The 19,755-nt window shown below is 46.8% G+C and overlaps 1 protein-coding gene across 1 annotated transcript in view; it reads right to left on the reverse strand.

Moving 5' to 3' along the window:
• Positions 1 to 18,402, reverse strand: part of chst8 (carbohydrate (N-acetylgalactosamine 4-0) sulfotransferase 8) — a 96,810-nt gene extending 78,408 nt beyond the window's left edge. Inside the window, exon 1 of the mRNA XM_028955896.1 lies at positions 18,028 to 18,402. Within this exon, the coding sequence (XP_028811729.1) occupies positions 18,028 to 18,066 (39 nt within the window). The 5' untranslated portion in view covers positions 18,067 to 18,402. The remainder of the gene's footprint in view (positions 1 to 18,027) is intronic.
• Between the last annotated feature and the right edge of the window lie 1,353 nt (positions 18,403 to 19,755).

Below are 19,755 nucleotides of genomic sequence, written 5' to 3' on the forward strand. Positions count from 1 at the left end.
GTTTTAGTGCTAAAAGTGCCTTATGGGAAATTAAAGCTCAATACGACATGAATTTTAAAAACTGGAAGTTGAAACAGTGTTCTTATCTTAAAGTGAAGTGATTGTCATTTGCGACACACAGCAGCACAGCACACGGTGCACACACCGAAATGTGTCCTCTGCTTTTAACCATCACCCATGGTGAGCAGAGCAGTGTGTGGGGACGGTGCTTTGCTCAGTGGCACCTCAGTGGCACCTTGGCGGATCAGGACTCAAACTGGCAACCTTCTGATTACGGGGCCGCTTCCTTAACCGCTAGGCCACCGCTGCCCCTTTCATTATTATTTAATTATGCCATTATTTGGTGGCTCATGAATTAATTCCATCTGTCAGTCTGAGCCCTTAAAGTAAGTGGACTGAACCGTCAAAATTCTGGCCTGAACAGCATCACCTCGTCTGAACCCTCGTCCTGTGGGACTGGATCAGCGACTCGCCAACAGGACAGGACCCGGACAAACAGCGATAAGGCGACAAGAAAAGCGCCGCTGGTCCCGGTTCGGGTTCGAAGAAGTGGAACAAGTGTTTTCACCTTTAAACTGGACGCAACAGTCCTTCTTCCAGCAAGGACGCCATTCTCGCAGGAACCAACTCATATGCGTCAAGAATCGCATTTTCACGGCGTCATAATCTGACCCTTGTTCTAAGGTGAGTAAGGAGGAAAAACTCTAATTCAAGACGAATTTGGACTCAGTATGAGAGGACCAACCCCGATTCCAACCTCCAAAACACTCTTTATATTCGATATCTATCCGAAAAGCCATTAGATGAACCCCTGAAAGAACGTAGCAGGAGAAGAAAAATGATTCGTTACCGTTTTCGCCAGAAAACGAATGCAAAAGAATGTCGTCAGGAAAGTCGAAAGCCACTGGAACTCTAGTCCTGTCTAACCAAACCGAACGTCAGTTTACATGTGAAACGCCAAGCGGACCTCCAGCCCGATTTCCTCCAGCCGGCAGGTAACGCCGCAAGGCAAACCAGACCGGGGCCGCGATACTCGGACCCTGCAAAGGATCCGGCTCCCACTGAGTCACTCGCTGAACTGGTAGTAATTGATGTTTTAATGATTATAATTTAGACATGGTGTAGTTAGGACTCAAAGGATTCGGTTCATTGGATACCTCAGATTCATGACTCATGAGTTATTTAATGGATCTGGATGATTCTTGAATCTAGTGTGTGTTATCAGTGTTGAAGTTGTCATAGGCAAGCCCCCATGTGTTACTTCACCCTGCAGGCAGGGAAACGCCTGCAAATTACATACGTTTTATTTTCTTACTTAAAGAAAGGGAGGGGAGCATTTACCATGCGGCGTTGCTGACGGGAGGGGCGTGTTTTTAAGGAAGTGTGTTCCGTGTGTTTGGAGATGGAAAATGCATGATGCGAGGAAAAAACATATTGTTGCCTCACTACCTGAACCACGTCCAGTTTCACCTTCTCAGCATCTGTTTTCACATCACTAATTTACATTTACATTTACAGCATTTACCAGACGCCCTTATCCAGAGCGTCTTACAATCAGTAGTTACAGGAACAGTCCCCCCCCCTGAAGACACTCAGGGTTAAGTGTCTTGCTCGGGGACATGATGGTAGTAAGTGGGGTTTGAACCTGGGTCTTCTGGTTCACAGGCGAGTGTGTTACACACTAGCCTACTAACACCCTGCATTTACCGTGTGAGTTTGTGTAAAATGATAGAAATGATAAAGCCAGAAGCTCTGAAGAACACACACTGCGGTCAAAGTAGAAATAAACAACCAATAGACACAGAGCAGCTGTGAAGCAGCTGTGGAACCAAGATGGAGGAGAGGTTTATTATGAGGAGAGTGGTTATTAGTTGATTGTAGTGATTTAATTCAACCATGTTACCGTGACAACATGAGGAAGGTGATCTGCTGGAGGAAGAAGACGGGCGTTCCTCAGCTGGGCTTTTTTAGATATTGTTAAAGTCTTTAGAATGTAAAACACCCTAAACAGCAGAAAGGTAGCTGCTGTGGCAGATATAGTACGATGTAGAATGCAGAATGTTTGCTGCATGTGTGCAGAATTCTATTAGTTCTGTTTATTGGTATTCAAGCAAAGGCCAAATTTCATTAACGACTGGGAGCTCATTAATGAACGTGTCGCATCATGAGCCGTCAATTAATTCAGAGACCTTATTGAACGATGAAATTGCGGCAAAAGGAGCTATAAACAGCAACACCGCCGGCCTTGCGAAATCCGCCGCCTTTATCCTCAGACGGACACAGAGGGCATTGTGGGTAAGAGTCTGCAGCAATACAAAATGCAACAAAAAGCCGGGGAACAATGCGGCGTTGTGGCTCCAGTAGCTGCTCCGCCCGACGTTTTATCTGCCGCCTTGTCATTCCAGCCCCTCAGCATGGTGACAGGCGTGCAGCGCCGCTGAAAGATTCCCGCCCAAATACGATACAACAACTTAAAAGAGCTGCAAAAGATTTTTGCATGCCGCATGCTGGAAACTGTCATTTTGAAGATCTTATTGATAAATCTCAAGCTTTTCCTCCTTTTCCTGGAGAATATAACCCTCCAGACTGACTGACTCCCTTGGGGATTCAGAGACCCAAATACTGGTAGTGCTGAAGGTACTTTAACAGGGTGTAATGTTGTGCATTATACAATTTCTCATATCATCATAAGCAGGATGATAATGCACAATGAGCTGTTTAATGCACAGATGCACAACTGCACTGCAAAGCCACTGTTCCATTTATTCTTGTTCAGTCAAAGAGTACTGCAACCAGGTCAACATGCAGCATCAAAGACTGATTGTCAGTTTAATTTTTTACATTAGGAATCCTTTAATGATCGATCGTAGCTAATATTTCACTCAATTAGGAGACACATAATAAATAATGACCCATTAAATAATTACTACAAATGACCATATTCACAATACTCATATTTATTAGCTGCATTGGTTGCTTGGTTAACTTGTTCACGTATAAGGCATTTCTATATATTCATAATATCATAATAAAGGGATATAAAGGGAAGGACTGCTGAGTGTTGAGAGCCAAGACACATCCAAACACACACACACACACACACACACAGTTTGATATTTATTATGCATTCAGTTTGCCCACAGGGGTTAAGGTCACTTACAGTGTCACAAACATGAGCTGCTTTTCCCATGAAGCATGCGGCCGAGGGAAAGGCAAGTCCTACACTCCGGCAGCCAAGGTTCTTCAAAGAACGCTACGCACACAAGTCATGGCTGCGCAGGTTGCCATAGAGATGTCGCATGGCACCGAAGGGGCAAGTGGCTTGCCACAGTATCACCGGAGTCTTGGGGGACATGTTGCACGGCACGGACGGTGGGTTATTATACCTGGGGGATCCTGGTTTATCTACCAGTCCCTCCAGGACAGCAGTCTGAACATTTCTCCTTGACTAGAGACATGTATAGGGACTATGGAATATGGTATAATTGTGTTGTTTATGTAGAGGGCGATTCATGAGCTCCAGGACTGAACAAAAGCACTTCAATTCCAGTGAAAACATGGAAACCTTCTTACAGGCCGGGATACATAATATAATAATCACATAATAACATAATAATCACCTCTAACAATCGGGGTGAAGGGAGTAAGAGATGAGAGGGATCCCTCGCTTTAGCACACTTAGTGGGAGGAATGAAGATGTTCTTAAAAGATGTTCTGATGGGCTGGTCAGTGTCTCTCACACTCCTCGGTGAGAACCACCACCCACACAAACCGGGTCCTCTACCTTCCCATCTACTCTGAGGGTCTGCAGGCTGAATGGCACGGCTAGGGGACATGTTGTTTTTCAGAGCTTGGCCTTACAGGAGAAACATTATTTCATGAAGAACAAGGGACAGAGAATAGAGAAAAAGCAGAGCATGAACTAAACTAGAGCCGACCTGACCCGACATGTAAAGCTCTCTTTGCATTGGTAAGAGGGAGAGGAAATGTACGGTGCAATGAGCGAATTTATACATCATTTTAACGCATCACCTGATGAAAGAGGCAAAGAATTGCAAATTGAATTAACCATTTCCTTAGAAAAATAGCATTTAAACAAACATTTTACCAATCATAAAAATATAGATACTATAGACCAGAAGTTTATGTTTGCTGACCGATCACACCACGATTTCCGCACGAGGTCAGGCAGAGCCGAGCCTGACTACCAAAACCAACGGGTCAGGTTTTACAGCTCCAAACCGATTAAAAGAAGGAAAAAATCAGCATACAAATAATATGCAAAAGCACCATCATCGTTTGATCAAAGCAGACGTACGCCAGGTGAGCTGCCAATTAACGGCCGTTTCCGTGGCACGTGCCGCCCCGTTCATACGATACTGTACGTCTACCTGCAACCTTGCCAGCGGTGATCCTGACATTCATCTCTCTGAACACCTCGTTCCCGCTTTATCCTCCCCCCGCCTGTGCAAGTCTGTCTGTCATCACTTCTCTCTCAAGATTGAGTTATTCAGACTTGTTTTTTTTAAACTTCCATTCAACTTTTTGCCCTTGAAACATTTTGGAGCCAAAACTGGGGCAGCGTTTAAAATTCCAGCAAAATACGATGTTTTTTTTAGTGACGTTGAATAGGGACTGTGTGACGCCTCTTCAGGTCTAGCGCCTCTGCTGGCTGGCTGCGGTTTTACAGTTTCAGCACCACCAAATCACCAGTGTTAGTGTGACCTGATGGTCGTGTCGTACTTTTAAGCTGTGTGTCTGGAGGAGAGAAATGGTCGGGGCTGTACCTGCTGTTAAATGCACTTTTCCATTTTCATTCATGGTCAAGAGACTGAACCTGACAGGGCAGGAGCGGATGTGAGCTCTCTGTCCCTGGGTCAGTGTTGGATAAAGCTGTTCATTTCCACACAAACAAGGCAGCATTAAAGGGGAGGGAGTCCCGAGGCCCTGGTTCTCCATTGTGTCCAGGAAAGAATTACGCAATCCATATTCAATAAAATAATGGCAGCACACGAACATAATAATCTTAATTAGACTTTAATTAAATTTCTTTCACAGCCCCATTTAATCTGGTGGTGTAATGCGAGTCTCTGCCGCTGATCACACGGCCCGGCGGTTCATTCCCCTTCTTTCTGCGCGTGGACTGACGCAGATGGAGCCCTCGTACGTACGGCAGATGTTGTTCAGAACGCGCGTCCTTCGCCGAAAGATGAAGGAACTGCATCCAAAGCCAATTATCAAACAAGGCCAAAGACATGGAGTTGCGTCCTGCGAGGGGGAAACGCTTTCTTTGATGCTTTGTTTTGTTCTGTTGTGCCGTGATAGAAGCCACAAGGACCTAATGAACTCACGATGCATAATGCAGCAGCAAATCCGAAAGGATTCTGGTACCTGCGGTGCGTCACGCTCACTGGGTGTCTGTAAATGGCTGTCTCTGACGTCCAACAGAACAAATTGGCCAAGAATATTGACGATTGCCGCACAGAAAACTGACAAGTGGGACGTAAGTATTAGAATAAAATTTCATGCAGATATTCTGCTCATGGCCCATTAACCATATGAAATGATGGGCTCCATTATTACGGCTCCACTCGCCAACCACATTCAGACTTCTTCTATTTGTTTTGTAAACTATCTATTAATATACATCATATAAGAGCCTAAATAACAAAAGCGCTAAAAGGATTTAAAAAAAATAATTCCATGACAGTGCCATACTCCTGGTGACCAGTAGAGGAAACCTATTATTATTATTTTTGACTGAAACCTGGAAGCGTTAGTATTCCCCTTATAATAAAACCATAAACAATAACTTGCATCATATGAAAGTGAAGGCAAAGTGATTGTCGTTGGGATTCAAGCACAGCACACGGTGACACAATGAAATGTGTCCTCTGCATTTCACCAGCTGTAAAAAGAATAGTTCACCTGCTTGTCTGTGGTGTAATTCACAAACCAATCGTCGCCTGTCAATCGAGTGTAAACCAGTCAATAAATAGATTTCCCTCTGGTCCATGTATACCAGGACAAGGACATTAGCCAGATTAAATGGCCAAGTTGGACAGTTTTTTCATTAAAGCGTGCATTGAAGTGCCCTGAATGACAGACTAGACTTATTTCTGTAGAAACCTTCCATGACCGTGTGAACCTACTTAAGTTCTAACAATCTACAATCCTGTGGTTTTCAGCCTAATTAAGATTTATTTAAGACTGAATATGTGAAATTAACCGTTTAAAGTGAAGTGAAAGTGACGTGATTGTCATTGCGAAACACTGCAGCACAGTACACGATGACACAACGAAATGTGTCCTCTGTATTTAACCATCACCCTTGGTGAGCAGTGGGTGCCATGACAGGCGCCCGGAGAGCAGTGTGTGGGGACGGGACCTTTATCAAGGGGACCTCAGCTTGATATTCTGATTATGGGGCAGCTTCCTTAACCACTAGGCCACCGCTTATAAATTTAGGACTTAAATGGGATTGCACAGGGATCACATTCACACTTTTTTTTTTTTATTCCATTTTTCGCTTTGTTTAATATCTCTGGTTTATTAGAAATCTGTATTTTTGAATGAAAACAGATACCACAGATCACACTTTTTTTTTTATAGAAAAGTCACTTTAATGAACTCTTAAATTGATAGAGTGTAATTTCTTTATGAGCTCTTCTTAAATAAATGTGCCACAATCGTGCATGAGAATTGTCTGGACAAGATACGGCTGGGTGTCTGGCGTTGCCGCGGATTAGCATGACAGATGGGGAAAAGCTCACGAAGAATCAATACCTCGGTCGACGTATCAAAGTCTCTCTCAAACAGAATGTGGACAAACAAGCAAACGCCTCCCCAGTCTGCTGTGGACGGGGCTTTTTCACTTCAGCAAGCTCCTTATTCTTGGTATTTATGATATGCTGATATGCATTAGGGCTATATTAGGTACTATTTTGAATTCCTACAGGATGCACAGATCCAGTCTGTTGTATTTTAAACCTCTCGACAGACCAAATTAGCCTTTACATTATTTAGTATTTCTTTCTTTAAAGGATAATTTGAAGGTTGGGAAAACAGAGGGGAAAGCAACACACGGTGTAATCGACAATGCCGGGGCAAAAGCAACGGCTGTGGTGTTAAAGTGCACGGATCCTGGGGGGGGGTGCAGAAGGAGCGAGAAGAATGTCAAGCGTCAGAGGAAGCAAGTCTGGCATTCCGATTCAGACGGTGTCCACACCCCGACGTGACGGGATTCTCACTCCTGCTTTTTTATGGAGCAATCTGGCACGTTGACAGGCCCGACGCCTGGCTTTATAACAAAGCGCGGGAACAAGTGTATGGACCTTCGACCTGGGATTACTGGACTAGATTGGATGCCCTTGACCCGTCTGGCCGAGCACACACTCATTTTCTGCTGCGCTGATTACAGCTCTTCACAGATCAGTTTCTTATTTTGGCTTCCCTTCCAGGTGGAAATAAAAGCTAATCGGACCAATCAAGGGCGATCGTAGGCCGGACAAACTCGAGCATTTTAACAGGAAACAGTACGCTTCAAGCGAAAATTGAGGCCAACTTTAATTCAAGTTAAATTCCCTACAGCAAACACCCATTATTCCATATAAAGGAAGAATTTATATAATCAATATAAATAATAATGCTGAAAAGTTGTATGTAAGTTATGTATGTAATGTATAAAATATTGTATTGTAACATTACATGGAAATGTCCTGATGGTGCCATGACGGTGGCTGTTGCTCTCCACATTAATCGACTGTAATGAAACGTGATTGCGTGAACGCGCTGAATCCAATTTCCCTTCCTTTATGAATGATTCTGTTGATGATGGCACGTGCAGACGCTCCGTGTGAACGTGGCATTTCCAGGCTGATATAAATAGTCTCCGAGTCGCAGCCGGCCCGCGGATTCCTAAATGATGAACCGCTGGACCCCGGCCCGTCCAATCGCGAGACGCCACGAGTCGGGAACGACGCTGCTGCTCCTTTCAGGACGGGAAGTGTGTGAGAGGGCAAGGTTAAGGACGGTCCTCACAAACTAGCATTCTTCGCTCTGTAAGAAGGCACATCCTTTTGTGCTTTTCATAACAGGAATGAAATGAACTATATATCAAAAGGATGAACAGTGGTTATTATTTATTGGACGCGGTAATAGATTGAAAACCTTTGCAGCTCTGAGGTTTTAAAATCCAGTGGACCAGCAGAAGCACGAGAACGATTCTAGAATTATCCGCAATTCAGGACAATTCTGATGCTGTCTTCATCAACTGGTGATAAGATCACATGCAAACTCATGCAGTCATGATCATAACAGCTTTATTAAACTGTCACGTGCACGTTAGAATTTGACCTCTTTCACTGTAATGAACATCCTACTCTGATTTACGATTGTCACTCTTAGATGACAATCAGGACGTTCACAAAACAAGTGATGAATCCCAAAAATGAAAAAACAATTAGCACAAGCGCTGAGCTACACGAATGTCACGTACGGTGTCACGTACGGTGTGAGGATGGACACTGGCATGTGATCTTGCGTCATAAAGAGATTAAGAAAAGAAATATGATGCAGTGGCAGCATTGGTCCAAAATTTGAGCTTAGAGTTTAACCACACAATAACTTGTAAAATGTAAAGTTTTTCCAGTGAGTCATATTCTCTTGACGGGTTAGACGACTGTTTGATTGGCATCCTGTGGTCTTAGAAACACTATTTTAACAGCAGATATTGAGAATTCCATTTCCTATTTGCATTTAATTGATTTCCTGTGGGGATGTAAGTGGGCTTAATGCGTCTCTAGATAAGCCGCGGGAACGGACGGGTGTTAAAATGCAGACGGAGTCTGAATTCGCTTCCACGCATTCACCTTTAAAAAAAAAAAAAAATCTTTCTCCTTAATGTTCCCTGTGGCCCATCATCGTTTCTGCACCCTTTTTCTTTTTATCTGACCACGGGCTCATGTTTGAGCTCCAATTTAAAAGTGTCTCGTTTTCCCGTACATTTCAACTGACCAGATCCAGGAGACGTTAACAGGACGTTTCTCTACGCAGGATTTAAAAAATACAACTTATTGGTCATTGGGTCTACTGAGGCTACTTGGAGTGCATTTCCAGGACACTGCATAGGAAACAGGAAAAGGGAAATTACGTTTAAGGCCTTCCTCGGGTGATTTGGGTACAGTATGCCGTTTTAGAATGTTTCTTTTCCTGGTTATGTTTTTATCTCACTTCATTGCAGAAAGGCCGTCTTATTCCGCTCATAATAGCGCACAGACCTGCCACTAATGGAGGTGCTCGAAGAAAAGACCCCATTCCAAAAGCTCGCCGCCATCCAAGCAGCTGAAGGCCTCGAACCTCCAGGACGAAACTGAAAACTGACTTCCGTACCATCGTTTACGTAGGTCGCCGGATCTCCTGGATGTGTACAGGAACTCACGTCGTACCGACTGTTGCGCATCTGCCCGTGTGAAGTGACATTGGCAGCGATATGAGGTGTAATTGGGATCATCTGCTCCTCTCGTGAGGATTTCGGACGAGTTTAACATTCTGGGAACTCTTTTTTTTTTTTTTTCTCCATTTCAGGGAAGAACGCGTTCCGGATCGTTTTCCACCACTGCCAGCATTCACGGTCCGGATCTACTCGGGCTGAAAGGTCACGAGCCTTTGATGATGTGCTGATCTCAGCTGCTACAGATAATAAATTCAGGCCGGGGACATCGGGGTCCGCCGGCGCAGTTTAAACAATTACAGCGTGTTTTGTTCTGCCTGCAGATGCTCGGAACCGCGGGTTATTGCCGTTTCTTACTCCCTGGCGGAACATTCCGTTTAATTGTTTTGAAAAATGAAACAGTGGAATTTGTGAAGCGTCTGTGATTTAATGATCGCTGCACGCTTGGCAGTGAAAATAATAATATCAGTGAGGTGAGATGTTTGAAGGTGAATTCTGCAGGGGGTCCCGTCTCCTCTTCCTCTATAGGACGGCCGTCTCTGGCTGTGCGTCTCTTGGAACAGAGAGTGGGGGGTTTGGACGGACTTCTTGTTGTCGCAACAGTAAATCTTGTTATCATATATATATATATATATATATTGCTGAATATAATTTAATAAGCATTGCCTTAAATAATTTGGATAACATTTCAAGCAGATCAGTTATATTGAAATATTTTATTATTTGTCCGGAAATTCTGCCAAAATCCCAATAAATGCTTTTTTTCCTTTGTTCAGGCAAGATGACTGAAAAGATTAGACGCAGCATGCATTGAACTCCATTGCACGCCATTGTGCCCAACAGACAATGGCAAAATGCATTTTCAAAAATTCCGCCTGACATTCAATTTGACCTTTAGTGCAGGCGTATTGGAATGTTTGACACGGCACGGTGAGTCAAGGCCGGGTCGATGGACTTAAGTGAGTTGGACATGTCAGGTGGCACTGTGTCACATTGGCTGCATGTTAGTGTCACCCTGCAGCTGTCAACACAAACTAATCTATTCAACCATTACCAGCTGCAGTCTGCAATGTGTAAACTCAGTCAAGAGAAGCAACCCCAAAGCACGAAACCGCACCACCATGCTTCACTGTGGGGATCAAGTTTTTTCCATCAACCTTGGTCTCATCAGGCCATAACTCATTTTTACCCCGCATGTCACAGCCTACATAAGACCTCCAGCCCACCAGAGGGAGCTAGATCAGCCGGCAAGTGAGAGCGGGCAGCGCCGATTATAAAAGTCAGGTGACCCCGAGGCTCTTTGTTGAATTTATTTATCAGAGACACTAGCCTTCTTTATCTACGCCTGACGGACATGTTACCCCACCTTCCTGCCACCCAAGACGTCCAGCCCGTCCTCAAACAAGCCGTCTTCCTGTTCTCCTCTGCCCCGGTCCACCCCAGACACATCCCCTCACCTCCTTCCATGCTGCTCCACCCCCGTTCCCACTCACCTCCTGACTCCCTCTCACAGACCAAGTATTTTTTTTTTATTTCTAGGTAACCCTACCCTAAAATCCAGGAGAGTGTTGTCACATGTGGTGCACAACCTGTGTCACTGTCGTTGTAGGCTGTGAGAGTAGCCTGGTGCGTAAGACACTCAACTATGAACCAGAACACCATAAATTCCCAGTTCAAACCCCACTTACTACCATCATGTCCCTGAGCAAGACACTCAGAACCCTAAATTTGTGGGGCGTTCAGACCAAATGCTGAAATGCTGGAATGTCTAGTATTGTTTTACGAGTGAGCGCACCTATGCACCCAGAAACTTTTTTTGCATTTGTTCTTCATCTATCATGCAGAGGTTATAGGTTCAAATATGTCCCATTACATCACAAAAACCTGGCCATACAGGACCACTATGAAATACAAATCACATGGGTGGTTTCAATCAGGTTGGCACTGATGACGCAGTAGTGAAATGAGCATATAATAACGTAGGAAAACGTAACGTAATGAAAATCCCCGTGTCTGTGTGGGGCTGCAGCTCTTCTGTTGAGCGCCAGCACTTAACGCTTAATCGTAATGACAATCTTTCATTAAATATGAATGTAGTTCTTGTGAGGAAATGCCGGCTGCGGACTCTCCGGAGCTGTTTAACTCTTCTGGAATAAAATAAATAAATGTTGTAGTGATTTTGATGTATAGCACACACAGAAAATGTACATTAAACATTTATTTATGACTTATATTGAATTAAAAAGATGCCAGTTTTGCTTTTTTTTATTTAGTTTATTGTTTATTTGTGCTTTCTGAGTTTAGCATTTTTTAAGCCGTTAAAAAGCTGAAGCTGTGAAGGCAGAGTTGGTGCTTCCTTCATTTACCGAGAATTCTGCTCCTCTGGTCTTTGCATGATGTTGTCCTTTAATGCTTGTTAAATTAAAGCATCTGTCATGCTGGCCGGACATGGCGAGGGAGGATGATAAAAAAAATAAATAAAGTGAAGCAGCACAGCACACGGTGCACACACTCTGCATTTAACCCATCACCCTGAGTGAGCAGTGGGTGGCCATGACAGGCGCCCGGGGAGCAGTGTGTGGGGACGGTGCTTTGCTCAGTGGCACCTAAGGCCGCTTCCTTAACCGCTAGGCTACCGCTGCAGCTTTGCCCAGACAGACACAGGTGAAAAGAAACCAGGAAACCATATTAACACAGGACCAACACGAAACCCCGGATCCGGAATAGCCCCTTCCAGAGCGGATCCTGACAGCGTGCCTCGTTTTACGGTGGCAATAAATCTCAAGATGGTCAATGTCTGGAAATGGGTTCCTTTTACATTCGACATGTGGTGCCAGAGAACAAACCGTGAGCTTTTTAACGATGCTGGAACTAGAACAAAAAAAAAGCTTTGTGGGAGGAATGCTGCAGACTGAGGAATTTCTCGGCAGCTGGAGGTGATCTGCGCACGTCTGCGTCTCCCTCGCATCGAGACTGAAACCTTGAAGAAGAATGTCAGCGGAGAGACACATGCCCACAGATTCCCACACGGCTCTCAGTTCCTGCTTAATGGTGACGCATCCGTGTCTCGGGGAGGAGAGAGAAGATGATGGTGTGGAATTGTTCGGGGTTTAATGGGCGGCTCACTTGCAGATGCCACTGCTGCCTGTTTATGGTGATTATTTCGCCATTCAAGCTGCTGTCCTTGATTGTGACAGAAATGAGATGTCACGACACCTCACTTTACTAAAGGTCACCACTGCCTTTTGCACAGTGCTGCCACCAAATTCGAGACAATTCACACCCTACTATTTAAGATGGGCAGATATTTAAACCTCGGCACTAAAAGGTGCTTAATGAACTGAGTTCAAATTCTCAGCTGTGAGGATGGAGCGAAATGATGAGGTCCATAAAGAGCTCACATCTTCTCAGGAACCTCCTTCAGAAGAGGCCATATGGATGTTAAAAAACGTAACTTTGGGTCTTAGACCTTCAACTGTTGCAAATGAAATCGTTGATTTATTTTTTCAATTGGATATATAATACTTTATGTCAGATTTTTATTTATGCATTTAGTATTGCGCATGCTGTGATGAAGCTACAAGCACCCAGCTAGTGCGGCGTTCAGTTTTCAATTTCCATAAACCGTTGGATGCCAGAGTGTAATACACAAAAACAACAACAAAAAACAATTACAATAATTGCCACCTTTCATGAATGACATACAGTTTCTATTAATATGAGATTAATTGTGCACCTCTTGCCTGTGTGTAATCCCCTCGGATTGATTTGTGTGATTAATTTTTATTTTATCCTGGGTGATTTTCGCTGCAGGTGTGTGTGTGTGTGTGTCCACCAACGCAGCTGCTCCTTAACACGTTGCCTGATTTAACTCTCTCAGCCCCGGTGCTTTTTGAGCTCAGGTGAGCGCCGCAATCGTTCATCTTATTTCAGCGCCTGCAGCCGTGTGGAGTGAGCATTGTTCTTAGCCAAGTAAAAAAAAAAAACTGTATAATGTGTCTACATTTACATTTACAGCATTTACACAAAGGTAGTAAGTGGGATTTGAACCTGGGTCTTCTGGTTCATAGGCGAGTGTGTTACCCACTGGGCTACACTAGGCCCACCCCAATACAATTAAATAGTACTGTGGCCTTGGCAAGACTGGAAGAGTGTAGATGGTGTTGTGCCACATGGGTGAAAGATTGAAGATATGAATGAAAACGTGAGGTTTTAACGAACAAAAGAAACGCCGGCACAAAAACAGACAGAATCCCAAGTAACGCACGACCCCGACTGCGGCACACGTTCCGACATACGAGGGGTTCCGATCAACCCGCACAGAACGGGCGCCAACTGTGGGGGACTAGAACCCATTCACGCCCGACTCAGTGACATTACATTTACATTTATATTTACAGCCTTTACCAGACGCCCTTATCCAGAGCGACTTACAATCAGTAGTTACAGGGACAGTCCCCCCCTGGAGACACTCAGGGTTAAGTGTCCTGCTCAGGGACACGATGGTAGTAAGTGGGTCTTCTGGACATGGGAATTAAAGTCGCTCCGTACGTACCATGTTCATGTTACGGAAATGTCCCATGATGTCTAATGCAAGCATTACATTTATGACTTCTGCTGACTGGTCTTCTGGTTCATAGTGGAGTGCCAATGATGCTTACAGGCTCCTCCCTTTTTAAAAGCCTCATTAAAGTTCATCCAGACGACATACTGGGTGTGTCTTCAGTAAACACGACCCATGCGAGACAAGTTGTTCAGCACCGCGAAAGTACAGCGAACATGTGTCAACCTAAACCTACTTGACAGCATAATGACACTTGCTTGTCTGCTGCTGATCCGGTGGCAGTTACAGCCGCAGCAGCCGTAATTCATTTACTGACGGGCGTAACGGAGACTAATGAAGCCAAATGAAGTCGGTGCGGCGGCACAACAACAACCGACCAACGCCCCCGTCACCCGGTCACAAGTTCCCGCCTGTATCCGGGCAGTGGGCCCGTCAGGGCTCGCCGAGCCGAGCCGAGACCCCCGGCGGTGACCTTGGCTGCCCGCAGTCGGACCCCCGGGGGACGACACACTCTCCTCCATGCTCGCAGATCAAATCTGCTTCTGCTCACCTTTATTTCGGGGACAAGACAAATGAGAGCTGTCACCGCGCCGCGCTCGGAGACAACAAGCTGGGACTATAAGGGCATTATCTGGCAACGAAGGCCTGACAAGGCAAAAAAGCCCAGCCGGCCCCGAGCCCCGGGAATGTGCCGCGCCGCTTTCCACGCAGCGCAACTGAGGTGTGCAAATGTCACCGCATTCCCGTCACAAGCCGCTATTTAATATTCGCTGTTTTAATGGAGCTCTGCTCCGGGGGGGGGGGGGGTGATTTTCCCAACTCGTTTCTCAGAAGATGGTGGGTTCCACCGCTGAGTGCAGAAAATGGATAAAGTCCCTCGTGGATTCTTCTTTCTTCTTCTGCTAAATCCGCCCCTGGTAACTCCTCATATTACCACTTTCTTCACTTTAATATTATTAACGTCCCCCTCCTGCTTCCACAATGGCACTCTTAAATCTTGCAAAAGCAGCTTTAGACCGCCTTTAGAAGCCAAGACGCCGCAGCCCTGCTTTGTTCTCGCAGGATAATGGAACGTCTGAAATGAACGCGCGTAGAAATGCGCAGTTATGGCGGCGGTTACGATGTCTGAAGGGGAAAGGGATCTTTTTAGGGGCTGTAAGCGGAGCGGCTCGATGCATAATTCAGGGAATCAACCTCCCTCAATATGAACCGATCCCCAACATCCCCGATGAATAATTAAGCGGTGACCTTTTCTCCTCCCCAGAAGTGTCAGGCCCGTGGCTTCCTGACCCGGGAAAACGAGGCGCGTCACTCGCAAACAGATGGGCCCGTGACACCGGTGACACTAGGACTACTTAGCACACGAGGAGGCGGGCGGAGGCGCAGTTTTTGGCAGGTGACGCGCTCAACCGGTGCGTCCGGATACCCGGGCGGCGGCCACACACTCGCACCGACGAGCCCCTGGCGCCTTGCGAGGCGAGCTGAATATTTATGACCCGGGGAGGAATAATTCATTGTTATCAGAGTGCAGATCATAGTCTCTCCCCCTAAGAGCAGATGTGGTGGTATGAAAGAGCCACTTCCTGTCGAGATGGGGTTTGAAGCCGCGCTCTACCTCAGTCTCAGGTACGACGGCGGTCCCCGCGGACCATGTGATGCCTCCTCCACAGCTCATTCACTTCATGCAAGAGGAACAACACTGGCTTTATTGCTGTTTTTTATAATCGCAGATATTATAAACCGCCAGACTGTAAAATGCTACAAAACAGAAGAACTGCGCTCAATATCTCAACGTCAAAACATTTTGCAATTTGGCTTTGGAAGAGGCACATAAATACAGACGCATGGATAACGTCGCGTGTCTTTATCAATATTTCATTTTATGGCCATTTACTCACAGTGCTGCAGAGCAGCAAAAAATCTAAAGGCTCCTCCAAAGGCTTTTATGTTTCATTTAAGCAATAAGACGGCCGAGGTCGAGCTGAATCATGGTGCATCTGCCCCAGATTGATGTTGAAGGTGATAATATCGCACTTTTACTGTCTGTGCATGAATGCCTATTGCCACGACAACCACAGCAGGGGAAAAAAAAGGCTTTTGCTATGGGTTTGGAAGTGTAACTGAGGATGATTTTTAATGAGATGCGGTGTGGGAGGGGCTTTGATATGGGACGGGGATATGATATGCTTGCGTGATGTGTGAATGGGTAAATTCATTCCAAAATTCACCGAATCATCGGCCGGAAATGTACCCACGCGACTTGGCGGCGCCGCAGCAAATGTCCTGACAGGATTCACGGGCAGGTGGCACAGCAGACAGGCAAGCGAGCACGCCCTCACACACACACACACACACATACACACACACACACACAGGCTTACATCCTATACTCCCAGCCGGGCTTGGACAGCCCTCCTCCGCAGTTCTGGGGACTCGTCACACACTCCAAAGCCATCTGGAGCGCCGTGTCCTGCCACTGCTGGTGCCAGGCCAGCTACAGCGCTGGGACTCCTGTGCTCGGGGACGGCGTCTTCGAGCACAATCTGCACGCGACAAAGCTTGGCTGCGTGCGATGACACGGCACCAAGCGACGCCGTCCCAGGGGCGGCCGTTTTTTCTCCAATAACATTCCGAATATGCTGTCGTCATTAGAAACCACGACTATAGTCCGACTCGCGTCCAACCATACAGAGAATTTACCAGAAAAAAACCCCGATATTTCAGCGTCCTACAAATACATCAGCAGAGACGCCCAGAGAGAGACGAGGGACACCTGTAGCATGATACGTGCGTGTAGGACGATGATGATTATTATTAATATTATTACCACAGCTTCACATCGGCACAGTAGTCACAATATGAGGATCAGACAGGAAGTTTAACGTGAGCCCAGCCCAGTTTGGATATATCGTGTGTAGTGTGACACGCCAAGGACCAAGGTGCCCGTTACCTAGGTTACGTTCCGTAAAACACTTTGTCAGATTGTCCAACTAGACCAACAAGCAGCGGCTAACATTTAGGACATAAAAACTTGACTATCTGTAGAAGCATGAAGGTTAAAAACTGCAGCTGCGGTTCCACTTTCATGAACGAGTGACAGGGATCCGCTGCCACCCCTCCCCGAGAGTGACATGCGCTCGGGCCGTCACAGACTTTCCAGCATTCAAACGTCCCCGTCATAGCGTCTGCAAAGAGATCCGGGGCTGACAGCTGCACTGCGCCCAACGCACGTTCTGTCCCGGAGTGCGGTGTGCTTTTCTAAACGACGAGTCGAGCGCCCTCCATCCTGCACGCCGAGCACCCTTCAGACAGCCTGCTCCTTCACTCCAGAGACGCAGGGGTGGCATGTAGGCCACTTGGTAACAGGCCACGCCCGTAAAAGGACTGTTTGAAGCTGCCCTTGAGAGAAATGGTTTTCTCCCCCCTCCTGTGAAGGGCGATCCAGAGGACTCTTCCCGTCTCCTCGGTCCCAGCGCCGGGCTCCGCTCTGCAGGTGCGGCTCGTGCTTATCCAGGACAACCCGGACGAGCCTCGGCGAGTTCGGGGACAACCCGGGCATGCCATTGGGCAGTCAGGAGGTGAATAATGCAGAGGTGACACGGTGTCAGTAAATTTAAATCCACGGCGGTTCGCCTGCCTGCCTCCTCTTGACTTGGGGCCACTGAGACACAAACTTTTAATAACACCAAGAATTATGGTGAAGCTGAAGGATCATTTTACATGGAACTTGTGGCCCCGAGAACCATTCGTCATCTCTGCTATATTAATTTCATAAAAGGCTGAGCCATCTGTTGATCCTGAGCCCAGACTTGATGAATCTCGGCCGTCGGTGGGTTCTTTTCTTGCTTTTGGTGATGTGCGGAAGCCAATGAATAAATGTGCCCACCGGTTCGAGGGGGGAGCGGGCTGCCGTGGAGCTCTTCTCCCCCGAACTTCAGCCTACTTTCCCCCCGTTATCTCTGAATTGCCCGCCTGTGCATGCTGCCCACGGACCCGCGTCGACGCGCCTCACCTGCGTGGACGGACTCGGAGCGTCGCGGTTCAGCACCATGGACAGGGGCCGCCGCGCCGGGCTCGGTATCCCGCTCACTCGGGCTGGATCCGGCGCATCCTGCACGCTGGCGACGAGAGACGCCGAGGATGGAGGGATGGAGGGATGGAGGGAGGGAGGGACGCCTGCGATCTCAGAGGTCCGCGCCGATCGCCCAGCGCCCGGAGCGACGCATGACTCCGCGGGCAGGAAGGAAGAAAGGAAGGAAGGAAGGAAGGAGGGAAGGAGGGAGTGGCTCTTCCCCGCGATGCCCAGCGCGGAATCGGCTTAGCGTCCAAGTTTAAAACTGCAGCGCGAAACGGATCCGCCCACCGAGCCGCGCAGGGTCCGTCACAACTTTCCTCTTTTTTCCCGGTTTCCTCCGTCTTTATTACTCATGTTGGAAAAACAGGCGAATTCCCGCTGGGTGGGCGATCAATACTTATCGATCACGGCGAAATGTCCCTCATTTCCAATAATATTCGTTCACTGGCCCACGAAATGTTACCTGATGGGAAAAAAAATAAATGCACAAGAATGATCTCTTTTTTGTGCATATTGTGCACATGTGGCAGCTGTCAAACCTACAGGAGAATCCAACTTTTCATCAACACCGAGGCATCCAATATCCAGCCAGATCCTGGTCCCTCAAACACGATTAGTGCACAGAATGCTGGATGTCCTGCCAGGGTTCTGGATTATCTGGGGTTCCAGTGTCAGGATTCGGGGCCCGATGGGAGCGTCCAGGTTCCGTTCTTCATCTTGAAGCCATGTCTCCTGCATGACAGAAGTCCTGAAGGCCCCTGCAGCCTCAGGTCTTGTTTCGGGGCCTGCGGCCACCAGGAAGCGGAGGGCGGGGCGTGGTGTAGGTCGCCATGGCGCCGGCCTTGACCTGCAGGGTGTGAAAGGGGATCAAAGTCGAGGTTCTCTGCCTGAATCCTCTCCTCCGAACGGATGTGTAACAACACCCCGAGGCCATAATCAGTAGCCTGTCCATTACACGCCGAACCCACCCGATCAGACTCTCTCTCTCCCTCTCCCTCTCTCTGTGTGCTTTCCCTCCTCTCAGGAAAAACACATACGCATTATTAAAAATGTTTAATCAAAGATGTTTAAATTCCTGCAGGGGATAAAAAAAAAAAAAAAAAAATCAAAAGCTGCTGCGGCTGCATAATTCATCTCAGGATGGTTCACGAGGCCGCAGGGAGTTATTCTTTTTCTTTTTTTATTCCCTCTCTCGCCTCTACCTGCTCTTCCATGTAAATAGTCAGAAATGTGAGGATTGTACGAAAGAGAATAAATCTGTTTCATTAAAAGCCAGAACGTGAGCGGTGCAGGATGGGGCACACTGCAGATCTCGGCGGTGGCTGGGGCCTTTGGGCGTGGCTGCGTAAACTTTCCTGAAGACGTGCGTGCGTGGACGTACCTGGGGCGCAGCGCCCTCTGCTGGAGGACGGCGGTTCCAGGCCGAGGTCTCCACCAGACTCAAAGCAGAAATGCAAAATAATATATACGTAGTGTAATATACATGTAATATATGTATACGTGAGCACTAATCTACGTCTCACACAGATCAGAAGGCAGAAATCGTCGACTACTTTTATGCAGCACATGGGCGCCCAGGTGCAGTCTTTTAATATGGCACATCTAAGGACTCCTTTTTTTTTTACTATTTCACCTACATTTAGGAAAAAAACCTTTTTTCTTGTA

This window comes from Denticeps clupeoides, chromosome 16, assembly GCF_900700375.1.
Source record: "Denticeps clupeoides chromosome 16, fDenClu1.1, whole genome shotgun sequence".
NCBI classification, from domain to species: domain Eukaryota; kingdom Metazoa; phylum Chordata; class Actinopteri; order Clupeiformes; family Denticipitidae; genus Denticeps; species Denticeps clupeoides.